This window comes from Chiloscyllium plagiosum, chromosome 2 (assembly GCF_004010195.1).
Source record: "Chiloscyllium plagiosum isolate BGI_BamShark_2017 chromosome 2, ASM401019v2, whole genome shotgun sequence".
Lineage (NCBI taxonomy): Eukaryota > Metazoa > Chordata > Chondrichthyes > Orectolobiformes > Hemiscylliidae > Chiloscyllium > Chiloscyllium plagiosum.
The window spans coordinates 15,451,401-15,470,756 of record NC_057711.1 but is presented as its reverse complement, the minus strand read 5'-3'; the positions used below and the strand labels follow the sequence as shown (position 1 = coordinate 15,470,756).

Here is a 19,356-nt window from a genome sequence, read left to right as displayed (position 1 = left end):
CAAAGACCGTTCCCTCCGTGACTACCTGGTCAGGTCCACTCCCCACTACAACCCACCCTCCCATCCCGGCACCTTCCCCTGCCACCGCAGGAACTGTAAAACCTGCGCCCACACCTCCTCCCTCACCTCTATCCAAGACCCTAAAGGAGCCTTCCACATCCATCAAATTTTACCTGCATATCCATCCATATCATTTATTGTAACTGTTGCTCCTGATGCGGTCTCCTTTACATTGGGGAGACTGGGCGCCTCCTAGCAGAGCGCTTTAGGGAACATCTCCTGGACACCCGCACCAATCAACCACACCGCCCCGTGGCCCAACATTTCAACTCCCCCTCCCACTCTGCCGAGGATATGGAGGTCCTGGGTCTGCTTCACCGCCGCTCCCTCACCACCAGATGTCTGGAGGAACAACCCCTCATCTTCCGCCTCGGAACACTTCAACCCCAGGGCATCAATGTAGACTTCAACAGTTTCCTCATTTCCCCTTCCCACACCTCACCCTCGTTCCAAACTTCCAGCTCAGAACTGTCCCCATGACTTGTCCGGACTTGTCCTACCTGTCTATCTCCTTTTTCACCTATCCACTCCACCCTCTCCTCCCTGACCTATCACCTTCATCCTCTCCCCCACTCACCCATTGTACTCCATGCTACTTTCTCCCCATCCCCACCCTCCTCTAGTTTATCTCTCCACGCTTCAGGCTCTCTGCCTTTATTCCTGATGAAAGGCTTTTGCCCGAAACGTCGATTTCGCTGGTCCTTGGATGCTGCCTGAACTGCTGTGCTCTTCCAGCACCACTAATTCAGAATCTGGTTTCCAGCATCTGCAGTCATTGTTTTTACCTAAATATGAATTGGCAGGAAATAGAGGGAGACAGATACCGTACACGCAAAGGGTTTTTAGTTTAGAAAGGCGTGTGTCCACACAGACTTGGTGGGCTGAAAGGTCAGTTCCTGCACTGTACTGTTCTTTCTTTTTCATATGATTCTATATCTTAAATACAATGAAACAAATTTCTACTAAAAAGTTTGATTTTCGTGAACCTGTCTTTATAAAATTATTTAATGTGAATAATGCTACTTATATTTTAAAATATATACAGTACATTACATGCACTGAAAGAAAATCAGATTATTTGCCTACATTTCATTTTTCATAGCATGCATTGCAAAGTACAATAGCAAGAAACAGATTTAAATAGACTGGGGCTGTAAGAATAAAAAGCAAGAAAGTCTAGAAATCACCAGTAAGATTTATTAAGGGCTGTAAACAAAGTGTTCATGAGGTTAAACAGCATTTGTGAAAGGAGAAACAGAGTTAACATTTTAGGTTGTGACATTTCATCAGAACTGTTGTAAATGCTACAAATATAACTTGGTAGTTTGCACTGCTGCCTCATAGCGCCAGAGACCCGGGTTCAATTCCCGACTCAGGCGACTGATTGTGTGAAGTTTGCACATTCTCCCCGTGTCTGCATGGGTTTCCTCCGGGTGCTCCAGTTTCCTCCCACAGTCCAAAGATGTGCAGGTCAGGTGAATTGGCCATGCTAAATTGCCCGTAGTGATAGGTAAAAAGGGGTACATGTAGGGGTATGGGTGGGTTGCGCTTCGGCGGGTCGGTGTGGACTTGTTGGGCCGAAGGGCCTGTTTCCACACTGTAAGTAATCTAATCTTTAACTGGTTTTAAATGAATCAAGAGAGACGGGAAGAATGAAGGAGAGGAAAGAAACAAGAGAATTGAAGAGTTTTAATAGGTCTTGTGAAGAAACAGAAGATGTATTTAACAGAAGCACTATTAGTACTTTACCTGTTGCCTGAAAACAAAGGGGAAACAGGTAATGATCTGAAAATGTCGATGTTGAATTCAGAAAACTAAAGTAAGTGCAAAGAAAGTTGCTGTTCCTCCAGCTTCATTGGAACAATGTGTAAGGTCAAATAAAGAGAAATCAGAGTGAGACTGAGGCAGAAAATTAAAATTAAAAAATAACCTGAAGCTCATGCTTCCAGACTCAGTAGAAATGTTCAATAAAACAAACAATCACACAATCTGCATTTGATCTCCACAAGGCATGGGAGTCCCCAAGATGTAAAGTGAATATCTTATGCTATCAACTGAAAGGAATACAAGTAAATTAATGTCTAATCTAAAATGTTTTTGCAGCCCTGTAAGGTGGAAAGGGACAAGATGAAAGGACTATTGATGGACTTAAATAGAAAGGGAATATAGGAATGGAACTAGGTGCTTGGGTGATGGAAGAGTGGACAATGATTTTGTGAATTTTTACAATGGTATTTTACAAAAAGATTAAACAGTCCAGGAAAACATAATATGATAGAAATGATAAGGTGCACCATCCAGAAGCATGCAAAATACTTCGCAAAAATAGTGTGCTAGCTGTTTACTGTCTATGCCCTAACCCACCTCAAGTCTGTCGCCTATATACTCTAATTAGAGTTCATAACATTAAATAAAGTAAAAATTACACATTTTCTTACAGTGATCAAACAAACACAAAAGTTTTTATGTCCAAGTATTTTTTGTCACCGAGGTCTTAAACTTCCAAAAATGCACTGACTCATAAATTTATCCAAAACAGTTCTGTTGCTAAACTGAGGTGACAGGATGATCAGAATATTTTTCAGTATGTGTGGCATTCTGTCATTCTCACTTATGAGATTTTGTTTTAAAAATAATTTGAAAATAACTAAAATACAAATTTAGCATGTTTGCACTGTAAGGATCACAAAAACTATATTCAACTTTGAACTTTTCATAATATACAAGTCTCGCAAAAGGGAGGCACAGATTGTCTACGCTTTGGGGGTGTAGACTTGACATTCTAAAATGTTTATAGTTAATGTAAATATTTAATTAGGTGGCTGTACTAGCTACTTCATCCCATTCTACATCTCCTTCTTTTGAATATTATTGTCTGCTAAAACATTATAACAATTTTTCAGTGTTGACACATCAAACTGCGCTAACAAGATCAATACTGGCGGAATTTACAATCTACCTAACATCATGCATTTATAAAGTACCTTTAAAGTAGTTCATCACAGGGACTTCAATCAACAAAATTTAACAGCAAGGCCACAGAGAATAAGGTTTTTTTTTTCACCATGCATTTGCTCCTTTTGTCAAACACTTTAAATGTGTCTGACAGTATGGTGGTGGAAAAGCACCATTCCTGCTGAAGGGCTTATGTCCGAAATGTTGATTTTCCTGCTCCTGTTCCCCAACTGGGGGGGAACACTCCTGTCTGTTGATTGTTGTGCAGTGCCCATTCATCCACTGTCATAGCCTTTGCTCAGTTTCCCCAACGTACCATGCCTCAGGACATCCTTGCCTACAACGTATAAGATAGACAACGTTGGCTGAGTCACATGAGTACCTGCCATGTACAAGGTGGGAGGTGTCCCCTTGCGTAATGGTGGTATCTACGTCCACACTCTGACACGTCTTGCAGCGCCTACCATGACAGGATTGTATGGAGTTGTCCTGAGAGCTGGGCAGCTTGCTACGAACAATGATCTGTTTGAGGTTTGGCAGTTGTTTAAAGGCAAGTAGTGGAGGTCTGGGGAAGGTCTTGGTGAGGTGCTCATCCTCATTGATAATATGTTGCAGGTTACGAAGAACATGGCGCAGTTTTCAGCTCCTGGGAAATACTGAACAACGAAGGGTACCCTGTCGGTTGCAGCACGTGTCTGTCTCATGAGGAAGTCATTACGGTTCATTGCTGTGGCACATCGGAACCAGCAGTTGATGAGTTGGGCATCGTACCCTGTTCTTGTGAGGGCATCCCTGAGTACTTCCAGGTGTCCGTCACGTTCCTCCTCATCTGAGCAGATCCGGTATACACGTAGGGCTTGTACATAGGGGATGGCTGTTTTAATAAGTTTTGGGTGGAAGCTGGAGAAGTGTAGCATTGTGAGGTTGTCTGTGGGTTTGCGGTAGAGTGTGGTGCTGAGGTGTCCATCCTTGATGGAGATGCAGGTGTCCAAGAATGAGACAGATAGTCGAGAGTAGTCCATGGTGAGCTTGATGGTGGGATGAAACTTGTTGATGTCACTGTGTAGTTTTATCAGTGACTCCTCACCATGGGTCCAGAGGAAGAAAATGTCGTCAATGTACCTGGTGCATAATGTTGGTTGGAGATCCTGCAGAGACAAGAAGTCTTGTTTGAACCTGTGCATAAAAATGTTGGCATATTGGGGTGCAAATTTGGTCCACATGGCTGTTCCCTGTGTCTGGATGAAGAACTGGTTGTCAAAGGTGAAGATGTTGTGATCAAGGATAAAGCGGATCAGTTGTAGGATGGTGTTTGGAGAGTGGCAGTTGTTGATGTTGAGTACTGAGGCTGTTGCCGTGATGCCATCATTGTGGGGGGATGCTGGTGTAGAGTGCGGAAATGTCCATTGTGACGAGGAATGCTCCCGTTTCGACTGGTCCGTGGGTGCTGAGTTTCTGTAAGAAATCCGTAGTGTCGCGACAGAAGATGGGGTTCCCCTGTACAATAGGTTTCAAGATGCCTTCAACATAGCTAGAGAGATTCTCACATAGGGTCCCACGTCCTGGTGTGTTGGCTTTGTGTACCTTTGGAAGGCAGTAAAAGTCACCTACACGAGAAGTACATGGGATGAGGGCGTGTAGGGAACTCTGAAGGATTGGATTCAAAGTTCTGATCAATGTGTTTAATTCACAGGCGTGTTCTTTGGTCGGTTCAGCTGGTAGTTGCCTGTAGTGTTCCTGGTTGTTCAGTTGTCGGTACACCTCCTTGCAGTAATCTGTTCTATTTTGAATGACAATGGCTCCTCCTTTATCTGCTGGTTTGGTGACAATGTTGTGATTGGTTTTGAGAGCCTGGATGGCATTGCGTTGTGAAGAGATGATGTTTTGCTCTACCTTGTGGTTATGGCTGATGAATCTGGCATTTATATATCTCCTGACAGTTTGAGCATATATGTTAAGCCCAGGGCAAAGGCCCTCCTGTGGGGTCCAAGTTGACACCTTCTTTGGTCGCTCCTCTACAGATCCCTGTGATGACTGTTCCAGTTCATCAGTGGACTCATTGGGATCACTGCTGGCACCTTGAAAGAATTCCCACAGTCTCATTCACCTGATGAACTCCTCCATGTCTGTTGCCAGAACCAACGGGTCCTTTTTGGTGGTGGGGCAGAAGTTGAGACCCCTACTCAGGACTTCAGTCTCTTCCGGTCGAAGGGTATGGTCCGATAAGTTGAGTAGTTGGTTAGGCTGACATTCATTGCCTGTTCTAATTGCCCAGAGGGCAGTTGAGAGTGAACCACATTACTACAGGACTGGAGTCACATGGAGTTCAGATCAGGTATGGATGGCAGTTTCCTTCTCAAAAGGACATTAGTGAACCAGATGGTTTTTCCTGGTATTCAACAATGGTTTCATGGTCATCATGAGACTTCCAGATTAAAATTTCAGATTTGTAATGAATTCAAATTCCACCATGGTAGGATTTGAACCCAGATCCCCAGAACATTACCTGTGTCTCCAGAATATTACTCTAGCAGTAATACCACTAGGCCATCACCTCCCCTTTATTCTTACTGTACAAAATTGTTCATTGTCATTTTTCACCATCATCCTAAACCTTGTGACACATTTCTCCATGGACACTTGTTCTGCCTTGACCCATCTCATTCCCAAGAATCAGGTCAACAGCATCTTATTTCTTGCTGGAATTGACAAATACTACAGGAGAAAATTCTCCTGAACACAATCTAAGAATGTTTGTCCTAAGCTGTTGTTTATACTACCATCATTTCAGTCTGTATTCAGGTAATTAAAATCCCCTATTATAACTATTTTAAGATGGGTGCACCTAATTATACTTTTATTGTAGATTCGTTCCGCTCTATCGTTTCCACTAACAGATGGTCTATGGATTACATAGAGTAATTTAATTGCACCCTTTGTGTTCTTTCACTCCAGCCAATTTGATTTTGTCCTTGGAACCTTTGGGACACCCTCATTGTCCATCACTGTTATGCTCTCCTTACCCAAAGGCACCATCCCTCCTTCTTTCTTCCCTTATCTTTTTGAGCACCTTATAACCAGGATTAATTGAAGCTCTTCCTTGAGCCAGATTTCTGTTATATCCATAATATTATAATTCCACAGGGCAATCTGAGCCGGTAACTCATCAATCGCATTAACTGTAATTTATGCATTCACATAAATGCAGCCCTAGTTTTATTCTCCAATATTATTCCTGGGTTCCCACACCCCTGCTGAGCTACCTTAAATGTACTTTCTGAGCTGAGATGGCACCTTTTGTTAGAAAACTTTGAAGTATCTTGAGGATGTGACTTATAAGTAGTTCTGGGATTTACATATTAAAGAACCGAAACGAACAAACCCATTCTAAAAGATGAAAGACTTTACCTAAGTTTCTTCAATATATCATTTCAGCTGCATAACACTGTCATCTTTTGCTATAAATTCTCGTTTTGAGAAGCAGCGCTTCAGAAGCTGGAGTCTCCAACTAAACCTGTTGAACTATAACCTGGTGTGTGATTTTTAACTTTGTTCACATATATAACTCAGTGATTCCAGCTGCTACTCAAGTTCTGAAACTTGTAGCTCCTGGGAGCTGCTGACACTTCCTGCACAGCAATATGTCTAGGACAGCCAAGTGTTCACAATTCTCAAATGCCACAGGATATGCATTCTGTCAAGATGCCCTGCCTACTTTTAACTTAGCTGACATTAACCTTTTGTATTGTTTACTATAAACTAAAAGTTAGTAGAAAATGGATATTTCTCACTCTTAACACTGATCAGCTCGTTCTCAAGTGTCTAAATTGCCAGCATAGTTCAGCAAATATGGAGGCAAAAGGTGAAGAGGGTCTTGACATAAATTAGTTATGAGCTCTCTGGATGAATTTAAGTTGATAAATTGTAAAAGGTGAAAGACCAGCAAAGAATACAAAACTCTGGAGGTAACAAAAGCATGCTATGAAGTTCCTTCATTTTCAGTTTCAAAATCCCCAAAATCCTCTTCCACAATGTTGCTAAAACATAATGTAATGCTACTGTTTTATTGTAACTTCTAACTCACAACTAGCAAGACCACTGAATGTGTGCATGAAAAATCATATAGAGAAAGTTCAATTTGCATTGATTTAAAGAAGACCACAAAACACAGGATTCTGCTTTTCAATGTCATCTATACTCATTGACAGATCAAAAAGGCTGTACCAATACAAATAAAGTATGTCAAAAAATGTTTGGTCTTATTTATTTTAATGCAATAAAATAAAGTAAAAAGCTATGAATTAAATTGGCTATAAATTATTATAAATCTGTTAAAATCATGCTTTTCTTCAAGCTGGTAGTTTCAAAACCCTAAAACTAGAATTTCAATTTTTAATCATATCTCAAACATTCTGTCACATGTACTAGTAAGCTTATTTTTTTGTTTGAAAAATCATTGCCTCAGACCCATCTTCAACAATGCCTAGATTTATTTATATAGTTTAATAACTGTTCTTAAATGTAAAATAAAACATTATAAATGCAAACAATGTAATTATGCCACAAATAATTGATAAAATTATTAGACATACTAATTACAGACAAGGTGAGGCGCTTTCAGATGAAGACTGAAAATCAAGGACTCTGAATATATCAGTACCAAATAAGTGGAAACCAATATTTGTACTACATAATTGGTGATTTCCCCTTATATTAATGTTCTTCTGAATTGTCCTCTTCAGTGATAAGCAAAAAGTTTTAAGAAAATGTAATTATTTTTCAGCAATACTTATGTTCAGTACTATAATTCAAGTTACATTCATTCTATTAGGTACAGAGATAATAAAGGGAGCACATAAGTTTCAGTTAACAAAAAGACTTAAAGGGAAGGATTGAAATAGTTTCTTTCCAGTGTAATAAAGATATGAAATTCCCTGGCACAAATCATTGCTGAAACAGTCCATGAACTGTTTTTAAGGAAAGTGTATTGCTAGAAAAAAAAACTGTGAAAATAGATAAGATTCTTCATGTTTCATTAAGCACAAAATGGGTTTGAAGGAACAAATGCTATTTCCATACTGTAGAGTTGTTTGCCTCTAAGTAAAATGCTGGCTTTGCCTACACTCTATGAAAGGATACATTTAAAAATGCAGTTAGGTACTTACTGGTACACTTGATTCAGATGGTAAGTTTTCAGGAATAAGTGATGCACATTTAAATCGTGACTGAATTTTTACAGGATAATTTGAATTCTTATTTGGTTCTGCCTTGATCTGAATTCAACAAAATAAGAAAATCAAATTACTTTCTAATGGTTATCATCATGCTATTGTAAAATTACTGCTCCACATATAAATGCATTTATATTTTAACAGGATTGTTAATATTATAAAATTAAACTGAAACTGAAGTACTTGCTAAATAAAATTATTGGCTTAATCTTGATTTGACCCATCCTGATCTTCCTCCAGAAACTGAGAACAATTCTTCAGCGCAAGAAAAATTGTTGGTTATATAACACATTCTATTTCCTAATAGGCCACAACATGGTTATGTTTTCAGAACAGCTCAGTCATAATTGAAGAGTTCAAACTATTTTGTTCAAACTGTCACTAAATGCAGCAAAGTTTCACATGTTAGTCTGCTGAACACATGATATGTGCTCATCTTATCTCCAAGCAAAACAATCATCTAATACAAATGTTGAAGATGATGGCCACAATTTTAAATCCTCTGGTTGCCAGAAATGAGATAAAGGGACAAGTATACAATCAAACAGGAAAAATATTTTTTCACTAAAATATATTTTATTCATAAAAATTATACAAGTACAATATCGGGTTGGGGGCGGAATAGGACCAGGTTGGGGGAGATGATGGACGGGGGGGGGCGGGGCAGAGTCCCAGAGGAAAGGCATTTAATCGATTTTCCAAATAATTGATTATCCGAACAAAATAGTACCCGCCCATCTCGTTCAGATAATCAAGTTTGCACTGTATACATATTACCTATCAGGCATATAGCCCAAGTTTCCAGTCCTCCAGCACATAATAGGTGAAAGACCTTACACAGTGACCTTTCCCTATTGCATCTCTACAGCGGCTGTCTCAAGCTTCACTTCACGCCGCAGCATGTAGTCTGACCTTGGAATGTGCCAGTGTGCAAGACTCAGTTCAGGACAACTCTTTGGACTGGAAAGTTAGCAAGTATTACACAATCCAAAGGGCATATTTCACTAAATTGATGGTCCTCCAGAGGTGCAGTATTAAGTCCCACATCACGAATATGCTCAAGACATAGCCACTCCTTCCTCAGCCCAATCTAACTATATTGCGCACATAAATTACTGGCTACAAATACACCCAGCCCAAGCCTGGAAAATCCCCTTTAAATACACATCAGTTTCAGATTACACCATCAGAAACCAATCTACTATTTTAAGCAAGAGCCCAATTAGGGAAGCAGTGATGGTTTCCCTGTCAGGCCCCATTTGTCCTTTCTCATCTAGGAGGAGCCAGAATTAATTCTGCATACTTTAGGGAGATTTTGTTATCAGCCAGTGCAACTCTATTGCGAAATAAATGACATATAGCTACACCAACAATGTAAGAGAAAATTAAATACAAATCTTGAAATGTTATCCTGTACAGCACAGCAGATAAAACAAGGACTTTGCCACTACTACTTAGTTCAACAATTTCCACTTCCTGACACAAATTTTGTAATTTACTTAAATACCTTCTTCAATGACAGTTCAGCTGCTTAAAAAAATGAGCAGATGAGCTGTACAGACCAGGATGTCTCTGGCTTGTTCCTCAGTTTATCATAAATAAAACAAAATCAGTTAGGGTGGTGATCAAGATGTTCATATTGGCTTCAGTTTGCATTGGTTAAAGAATGAGCAAAATAAACACCTAGAACTTCTGCTCCTCATGGCAAAAACAATAACTTGCATACATATGTACATTTTAAAAATTCATTACTTTGAAATTCTTGCTTGCCAAATACCTTGTTGAGGCTGCTCAGCTCCTTATGCCTTTTCATTACCAAGTTTATTATATCGCAGGAAAACTGCATCTTTCTTTCTGCAAACCCATAGTGAAGAAACTGATCCTTTAACAGCAATGGTTTATACTGGAACTGGTCTCGTAGAACCTATAAAAAGGCATAATAACAACAGATGGTAAGCACCACACATTGAAGTAAATTATTATCCAGTTTGCTATTTTCAACAGAGAATGGGGGCTTAAATTAGAATTTTAGGACTTCATTCAGCTATATTTATGCATGTTAAAGAAATAAATTTAAAATCCTTGCAGTTTAAACTGGTTATTCAAGTATTTTTTTAAATACACCAGCATTAATCTAAGCCACGAAAATGCATATGAAAGACTGCAATTCTAAAACTAAATGTGATTAAGTAATTGTTCCAGATTACATATTTAATGCCTTTGGCGCATAATTTCAATCATTAGATTTCATGTTTTACAAACATGCATTTAGGACTTACATGAGATATTTATCAGAACAAGGCTATTCTATTTTTAAAAAATGTTTAATGTCAAACATCCATTCTGACAAAAACAATGCATCAGAAATATGCATCAGAAAAGTGAAGTACTACTTTACTCTGCAAACGTTAGATATATTTTGCAAAATAGTTCAAATGACCTGATACTAAAGAAATTTAATTTTAGTTTGAAAAATAATATGCAGTTTTATCATTCTAGACTGTAGAATCTGCTACTGTGGCATGACATCAACATTTTGTTTCCATTTAGGAATACTTAAAAGAGATAAATCTTTACAATAAATGCAAGCTATTATACAGGTTGATTTAGAGTTATTTAATAAAAAGACCACAAATCAAAAATAAATGCAAATGAAATATTTTGACTAAATCTGTAATTGAACGAAAGATAGTACTTCTTGACTTACATACTGTAGACATTGGATCCTGTACCAGCTCAGTGGTGTATGCTTTCAACCACCATTTAAAGCTTATAATTCATGCTTGAACTGAAGCTACAGAACTCAAAAAGACGGAACTCAATGGAAGATTATGTTCACCTTGCCACGGAGCCTTTTATCACAATTTAATAAAGATAATTTGAACATAGAGAAAATGTAATATATGCTGATTGATAGTAAATTTAAAATCATTGAAAACTAAGAAGTAAATACATAGCAGATGCAGTTTAATGTACATATGATGGAGGAAAGCAAAATATGAAAATGTGTTCTAGAGGATAGACAAAAATGTGGAGGAAGAAATATGTAAAGTTAGGGATATGGATGAATCCATTTTAACTTTGGGTTGCAATCAAAATAAGGCTGTTTCTTCAACCAGTAGAAACATTTATCTTAATTGTTTACAATCTAAGTCTCTCATAATTTTTAAATCTTATGTTAGATTCACCTTGTGAGCTTCTCCGTTACTGCGTAAAACAGCCAAAAAGTTGTAACCTGATTGCAGGAGGATAGGTAACTTGAGGACAATTAGGAAAAGAAGCTGAGGGGAGATGAGAGTATTTTACACAGCAAGTCATGATGCACTGTTTGAAAAGGATAGTAGAAGTAATGGTAATCTTCAAAGGGAATTGAACAAGTACTTGAGGGGGACAATTTACAAGCTGTTATGGATCAGACCAGACCCATCAAAATATTTTAAGAAGGTAGCCGAGACCCTATTTTATCTTATTTTAAAAGTAAATGTGAAGTGCTATGTTCCACATGCAATGCAACTGGCCAAACTACTCGACAAAGCAAAATACAATTTATTTAAACACTACAGTTAAAGTGCAATGAAAGAAAGGAATTTAGATTAACAACTCTATTGGAAAATTTAACTGAGCAATACTTACAGTAAGTATTATTAACTGTTCCAATAAAGTAACACTCCATAAACACACCACTTGGAAAAAAGGCAAATTCAGACACAAATTCCCAAAAAAGCACCAAGAGAAAATTCAGAGGGTAGCAGCCAGGAGACATTTATAGAAGCCCCCAACTCTATTATGACTCCAACAGCTTCTGATGCTACTGAAAATACAAAATCCAGAGACTTTGATCTGTGAGAGCTGGCCACACCCATTCAGGCTGTTTAATATTTTTTAAATGACCTATCAAGTTGTTTACTCAAGTGATCCTCACTAACCAGCTCAGCACCTCACGTTCAATCTCTCTCTTAAAAGATACCAGGACAAAATAACCTCTCAAAGACACAGCATCATCACAAAGGCCACAGAGAAAAGTAGGGGAGTGGGACTATTTGGATTGCTGTTTCAAATGGCTGAATGGCTTCTTTTTGCATTGTCTGTATTCTACAATCTGAGGATGAAACCATATCAAGCTAGTTTAGAGTACATAGAAGGGGCTGAGATTTCTACAACTAATTTTCTTGACTGTTGTTTGATTTTCAGATTGGGCAATGAATCAAAAGTATTGTTGAAGATTGATGTCAACATTCATAATTAGTTGGATAATTGCATGGAGAAAAATGTTTAAAGGAGTAAGGGGATGGTTTGGATAAATGTGATGAAAACTACTTTCAATTAAATGGTCAACATTAACACAAACTAATAAGTCTAAATAGCCAATTAACATGTTATAGTTTTTATATATTTTTGCACATTTGTAACAAGGTATAAACTGCAAGCAGTCTATTTCTGAGATGTTTTCATATAATATGTAATTTAAAAAAAACAAAAGAACAGTGGATGCTGGAAATCTGAAGCAAAAGCAGATATCACTGGGAAAAACTCAGTAGTTCTGGCGATACCTGCAGAAAAATCAGAGTTAACATTTCAGATCCAGTGATCCTTCTTCAGAACAAAACAGACCTCCTTCTGAAGGAGGGTCAATGGTCCCAGTACATTAATTCTGATTTCTCTCCACAGATGTTGGCAGAACTGCTGAGATTTTCCAGCATTCTCTGTTTTTGTTATAGAATATTTAGCCATTGGTCATGAAGGAACTTCACTGAGCTTTTTGAAGTTGTAATGAAGAGGACTGATGAGGGCAGAGCGAAGGACGTGGTCTATATGGACTACAGTAAGGCTACCAACAAGGATCCTCATGGTAGACTGGTCAGCAAAGTGAGATCTCACTGAATACAGGGAGAACTAGCCATTTGGATACAGAACTGGCTCAAAGATAGAAGACAGAGGGCAGTGGTGGAGGGTTGACTTTCAGACTGGAGACCTGTGACCAGTGGTGTGCCACAAGGATCAGTGTTGGGTCCACTGCTTTTCGTCATTTATATAGATGATTTGGATGTGAACATAGGAGGCATATCTACCAATCCTGGTAAGCATTGCTGAACAAAAAGATCTTGGAGTGCAGGTTCATAGTTCCTTGAAAGTAGAGTTGCAGGTAGATAGAGTAGTGAAGGCAGCATTTGGTATGCCTTCCTTTATTGGTCAGAGCACTGAGTGTAGGAGTTTGGAGGTCATGCTGCAGCTGTACAGGATATTGGTTAGGCTACTTTTGGAATGTTGTGTGCAATTGTGGTCTCCCTTCTATGAGAAAGAAGTTGTGAATCTTGGAAGGGTTCAGACAATATTTACAAGGATGTTGCCAGGGTTGGAGAATTTGAGCTGTAGGGAGAGGCTGAATAGGCTGGGGGTGTTTTTCCTTGAGCATCGAAGACTGAGGGGTGACCTTGTAGAGGATTATAAAACCATGAGGGTTTTGGATTGGATAAACAGACAAGGTCTTTTCCCTGGGGTGGGGGAGTCCACAACTAGAGGGTATAGGTTCAGGTTGAAAGGGGAAAGATATAAAAAGGATATAAGGGGCAACCTTTTCCCGCAGAGGGTGGTCCGTGTATGGAATGAGCTGCCAGAGGAAGTGATGGAAACTGGTATAATTACACCATTTAAAAGGCATCTAGATGGGTTAATGAATAGGAAGGGTTTAAAGGCATATGAGCCATGTAACAACAAATGGAACTAGATTAGGTTCGGATATCTGGTCGAAGGTGAGGGAAGAGGTGTGGGCGCAGGTTTTGCACTTCCTGCAATGGCAGGGGAAGGTGCCGGGGGTTAGGTGAGGGCTGGTGGGAATGGACAATTCCCTTTGTGACTCCCTTGTCAGATCCATGCCTCCCACCAGCCCTCACCCCTTTCCCGGCATCTTCCCCTGCAAAACCTGCAGCCCCATCTACCCCCTCACCTCTGTCCAAGGCCCCAAAGGATCCTTCCACATCCAACAGAAATTTACCTGTACCTTCACAAATGTCAGCTTCTGTTTCCAATGCATCCAATGTGGTCTCCTCTACACTTGGGAGATGGGACACCAACTTGCAGATCGTTTCAGAGAACATCTCTGGGACACCCATACAAACCAATCCCACTGCTCCGTGGCTAAACACTTCAACTCCCCCTGCACTCCACCAAGGACATGCAGGTCCTGGGCCTCCTCCATCGCCAAATCCTAACCACCCAACGCCTCGAGGAAGAACGCCTCATCTTCTGCCTTGGGACCCTGCAACCACACAGGATTAATGTGGATTTCACCAATTTCCCCATTTCCCCTCCCCTACCTTATCCAGGTCCCAAGCCTCCCACTCGGCACCACCCTCTTGACCTGTCCATCGTCTTTACCATCTATCCGCTCAACCCTCCTCTCCGATCTATCACCTTCTCCCCCTCTCTCATCTACCTATTGTATTCTCACCTCCCTTTTCCCCAGCCCCATCCCCTTCCCATTTAGCTCACAGCTCCCCAGCCCAGAAGCTTCATTCCAGATGAAGGGCTTATGCCCAAAATGTCGATTCTTCTGTTCCTCGGACTGATTGACCTGCTGTGCTTTTCCAGCACCACACTCTCGACTAAGATGAGAAGACAGGCAACCATGAATCACTACAGCCCATTGATTTCACAATATGTAAATACAAGATATGTGCAGCTGCAAGAGCAGGTCAGTAATCATTCAGTGAGGAACTCACCTCCTGACTCCCCAAAGCTGGTCCACCATCTACAAGGCAAAAGTCAGGAGTGTGATGGAATATTCCCCACTTGCCTGGATGGGTGCAGCTCCAATAACACTCAAGAAGCTTGATATCATCCAGGACATATCTTCAAGAAATGCCTCCCTCCACAAGCAAAGGACACAAGCAGCAGTGTAAACCACCTACAAGATGCACTGCATAAATTCATCAAGGCTCCTTCCAAACAGACAACTACTACCATCTACAAGGGGAAGGCAACAGATATATGGGAACACTATCACAAGTATTCCCAAGCTACTCACCATTCTGACTTGGAAGTATATCACCATTTCTTCATTGTTACCAGATCAAAATCATTGAACTCCCCTCTCTAACAGCATTGTGGGCATAGCAGTATCAAATGGACTGCAGCAGTTCAGAAAGGTAGCTCACCATCAAATTCTCAAGGACAACTAAGGCTGGCTCAGCGAGTAAAGCTTACATCCCATGAATGAATACTTTTTAAAAAAGTATGAAAACTAACTGATTAAAAAAAATCACAGATTACATTTATATAACATCTTTATCATAATGAATTATTCCAAAGAATTTACTAGGAGCACTAGTGTATCACCAAACAGCTCTCAAAGGCTCCATGACAACACTTAAACACCACTTCCAAACCCACAACCATTAACCTACGTCAAAGTCCTGAAACTTCCTCCTAATACATGGACTGCAGCAGTTCAAGATGGCTCACCATCAACCACTCGAGCGCATTTCGTGATGGCAATAATTAATGGCCTTGCCAATTATACTCATATTACAAGAATGAATAAAAGAAAAAAAACTGAGTCTTAACACTGAAGAGATACCAGAGTAGATGAATGAAAACCTGGTCAAAGATGGGTTTCAAGTACTGTGTTAAACATGGGTGATATAGTAATACTGTCACTTGACTAGGAGACCAGAGACCCAGAATAGTTCTCTTGGATCACCAGATTAAATCCCAATTTGGAATTTGAATTCACGTAATTAAATCTGAAATTGAAAAGTGAATCTCAGTATGTTGCCATGAGACAATTGTTGTAAAACCTCATTTCATTCACAAATCCTTTAGTCAAGGAAACCTGCCATTCTTATCCAGTCTGACCGACATGTGATTCCATACCCACAGCAATGTGATTCACTCTTTTCTGCCCTTTGAAATTGCCTAGCAAGCCACCTACTTCAAGGGAAATTAGGTATGGATTGACAACCATATTCCATCAAAGTTGAATAGTTGAACTATTTCTAATATTAATTATTTTTTATTTTGTACATCAATTAATGACTTGCATTTAGTTCTAAGACAAATACATATTCAATAGGGCAGAAACATTGAAAGAAAGAAAGCTGTTTTATGTAACTCTGTGTAAATTGAAGAACCCTGAGAGGAACCATTCTGCATAAATGACCCTTCACAACTGAAAGTTTAAAAGCTTGCACTGGTGGCAGCACAATTTTGTCATTTCATATTAAAGTAATGGATGACTCAAAGTTAAAAGCAATACAGTATCTTACTAATTCAGCATGTTTTGACAAATTGCTCTGTATTACTCTGAGAAATAGCTTTCCTTGGAAGGGATAAATGCAATAGCCTTTGTAAATGTATTTAACTTAAACAAGAGTCTCAGACTTGGACACTCATAAGAGCATTCTGTTCTGAAACAGCATTCATTACTAATCAAAAGAAAAACATTTGCATTCAGTTCAACGCAAATACATGAAACATGCAAGAAAGATGAAAGCATGCTTCTCCCAAGGATGCTGTTCATCTTATTGAAATATTCAATGTTTGTTTACAACTATTCCCGAATCAAATTAAAAGAAATATAAAATGATATTGATTTGGTCAGATGGTACTAATTCCAAAATACTCAAATGCTAAATTACAGCAGAATTAGAAACTCTAAACAACTACTGAATTATCAGCTGATTCCTGACATTCCATCAGCTAAAAAACTGCATTCTACCAGCACAGCACTACAGATTAGCTCTGCATAATTTACTATTTCAACCCATTTAACCTGCTTACTTGATCCACTTTGATTTAAAAAAAGTGACTTTAGAACAAGATACACAACAGAAATAAGTAGCTTCTATTTAGTAAAGCTGTCACAATCCTCCAGTACCCTGGAAAGTCTTAGATGATTTATTGAAGTAGTTATACAGGATGTTAATGATGAAAGGGATTAATTCACATGCAACTCATACTCTATATTTAACAACAAGTACAGCAGGGGAAATAGTTCAATAAACAAGGCAGTTTAACTCTGTGAATTTACAGCATTCTAAAATTATGAAAATAATTTTTTGTCAAATAAAAATACAAGTGACAATTTGCAGAAAGTTATGACAGAAAAACATCTAATTCTTACTTATAATTTAGTAAAAACCTTAGAACTGCGCATGCCCCATCATTACAAATCCCTATGTCTACTTGTGTAATGAAACAGCCTTTATAAACAGCCACATCATATTTGCACCTTCCTCTAAGTGGTGATTCTACAACACAGTTAACAGGAAGACGGAATTATAGTGGAACAGGTTAGTAGAATCTGTTCCCATTATAAATGTAAACAGAGGAATTTATTATGGTATTATAAAAAGAGATGACATGATCGTAAAATTTAAACTGTACAATATCTGCATGCGAGGAGAAAGTGAGGTCTGCAGATGCTGGAGATCAAAGTTGAAACTTTATTGCTGGAACAGCACAGCAGGTCAGGCAGCATCCAGGGAACAGGAGATTCGACGTTTTGGGCACAGGCCCTTCTTCAGGAATGAGCAGAGAGTGTTCAGCAGGAGAAGATAAAAGGTAGGGAGGAGGGACTTGGAGGAGGGGAGTTGGAAATGTGATAGGTGGAAAGAGGTCAAGGTGAGGGTGATAGGTCGGAGTAGGATGGAGGCGGAGAGGTCAAGAAGAAGACAGCAGGTCAGGAAGGCGGTGCCGGGCGGGAAGGATCCGGCTGAGACAAGGTGGGGGGAGGGGGGATGAAGAAACTGGTGAAGTCCAAGTTCATCCCCTGCGGTTGGAGGGTTCCCAGTCGGAAGATAAGACGCTCCTCCTCCGACCGTCGGGTTGTTGTGGTTTGGCGGTGGATGAGTCCAATGACCTGCATATCCTCGGTGGAGTGGGAGGGGGAGTTGAAATGCTGTGCCACAGGTTAGGGGGAGTTGAAATGCTGTGCCACAGGTTAGGGGGAGTTGAAATGCTGTGCCACAGGTTAGGGGGAGTTGAAATGCTGTGCCACAGGTTAGGGGGAGTTGAAATGCTGTGCCACAGGTTAGGGGGAGTTGAAATGCTGTGCCACAGGTTAGGGGGAGTTGAAATGCTGTGCCACAGGTTAGGGGGAGTTGAAATGCTGTGCCACAGGTTAGGGGGAGTTGAAATGCTGTGCCACAGGTTAGGGGGAGTTGAAATGCTGTGCCACAGGTTGGTTGGGTTGGTTCGTCCGGGTGGCCCAGAGGTGCTCTCTGAATCGCCCCGCAAGTAGGCGGCCTGTCTCCCCAATATAGAGGAGGCCACACCGGCTGCAGCGGATGCAGTAGATGATGTGGGTGGAGGTGCAGGTGAATCTGTGGCGGATATGGAAGTTTCCCTTGGGGCCTTAGAGAGAAGTGAGGGGGGAGGTGTGGGCGCAAGTGTTGCACCTCCGGCGGTTGCAAGGGAAGGTGCCGGGAGTGGTGGTTGGGTCGGGGGGGGGTGTGGATCTGACAAGGGAGTCGCGGAGGGAGTGGTCTCTACGGAAAGCTGATAGAGGAGGGGAGGGAAATATATCCTTGGTGCTGGGGTCTGTGTGGAGGTGGCGGAAGTGACGGCGGATGATGCGCTGTACATCCGCCGTCACTTCCGCCACCTCCAAACAGACCCCAGCACCAAGGATATATTTCCCTCCCCTCCCCTATCAGCTTTCCGTAGAGACCACTCCCTCCGCGACTCCCTTGTCAGATCCACACCCCCCACCGACCCAAACTCCACTCCCGGCACCTTCCCTTGCAACCGCAGGAGGTGCAACACTTGCGCCCACACCTCCCCCCTCACTTCTCTCCAAGGCCCCAAAGGAAACTTCCATATCCGCCACAGATTCACCTGCACCTCCACCCACATCATCTACTGCATCCGCTGCAGCCGGTGTGGCCTCCTCTATATTGGGGAGACAGGCCGCCTACTTGCGGAGCGATTCAGAGAGCACCTCTGGGCCACCCGGACGAACCAACCCAACCAACCTGTGGCACAGCATTTCAACTCCCCCCCCCACCCCACCGAGGATATGCAGGTCATTGGACTCATCCACCCGCCAAACCACAACAACCGGACGGTCGGAGGAGGAGCGTCTTATCTTCCGACTGGGAACACTCCAACC

The 19,356-nt window shown here is 40.7% G+C and overlaps 1 protein-coding gene across 1 annotated transcript in view; it reads right to left on the bottom strand.

The window, feature by feature from the left end:
* Positions 1-19,356, bottom strand: part of cep44 (centrosomal protein 44) — a 77,761-nt gene that overhangs the window by 28,600 nt on the left and 29,805 nt on the right. Inside the window, exons 4-5 of the mRNA XM_043704568.1 lie at positions 10,024-10,170; positions 8,181-8,288 (exon numbers count right to left, since the gene is read on the bottom strand). Coding sequence (XP_043560503.1) covers positions 8,181-8,288; positions 10,024-10,170 — 255 coding nt within the window. The remainder of the gene's footprint in view (positions 1-8,180; positions 8,289-10,023; positions 10,171-19,356) is intronic.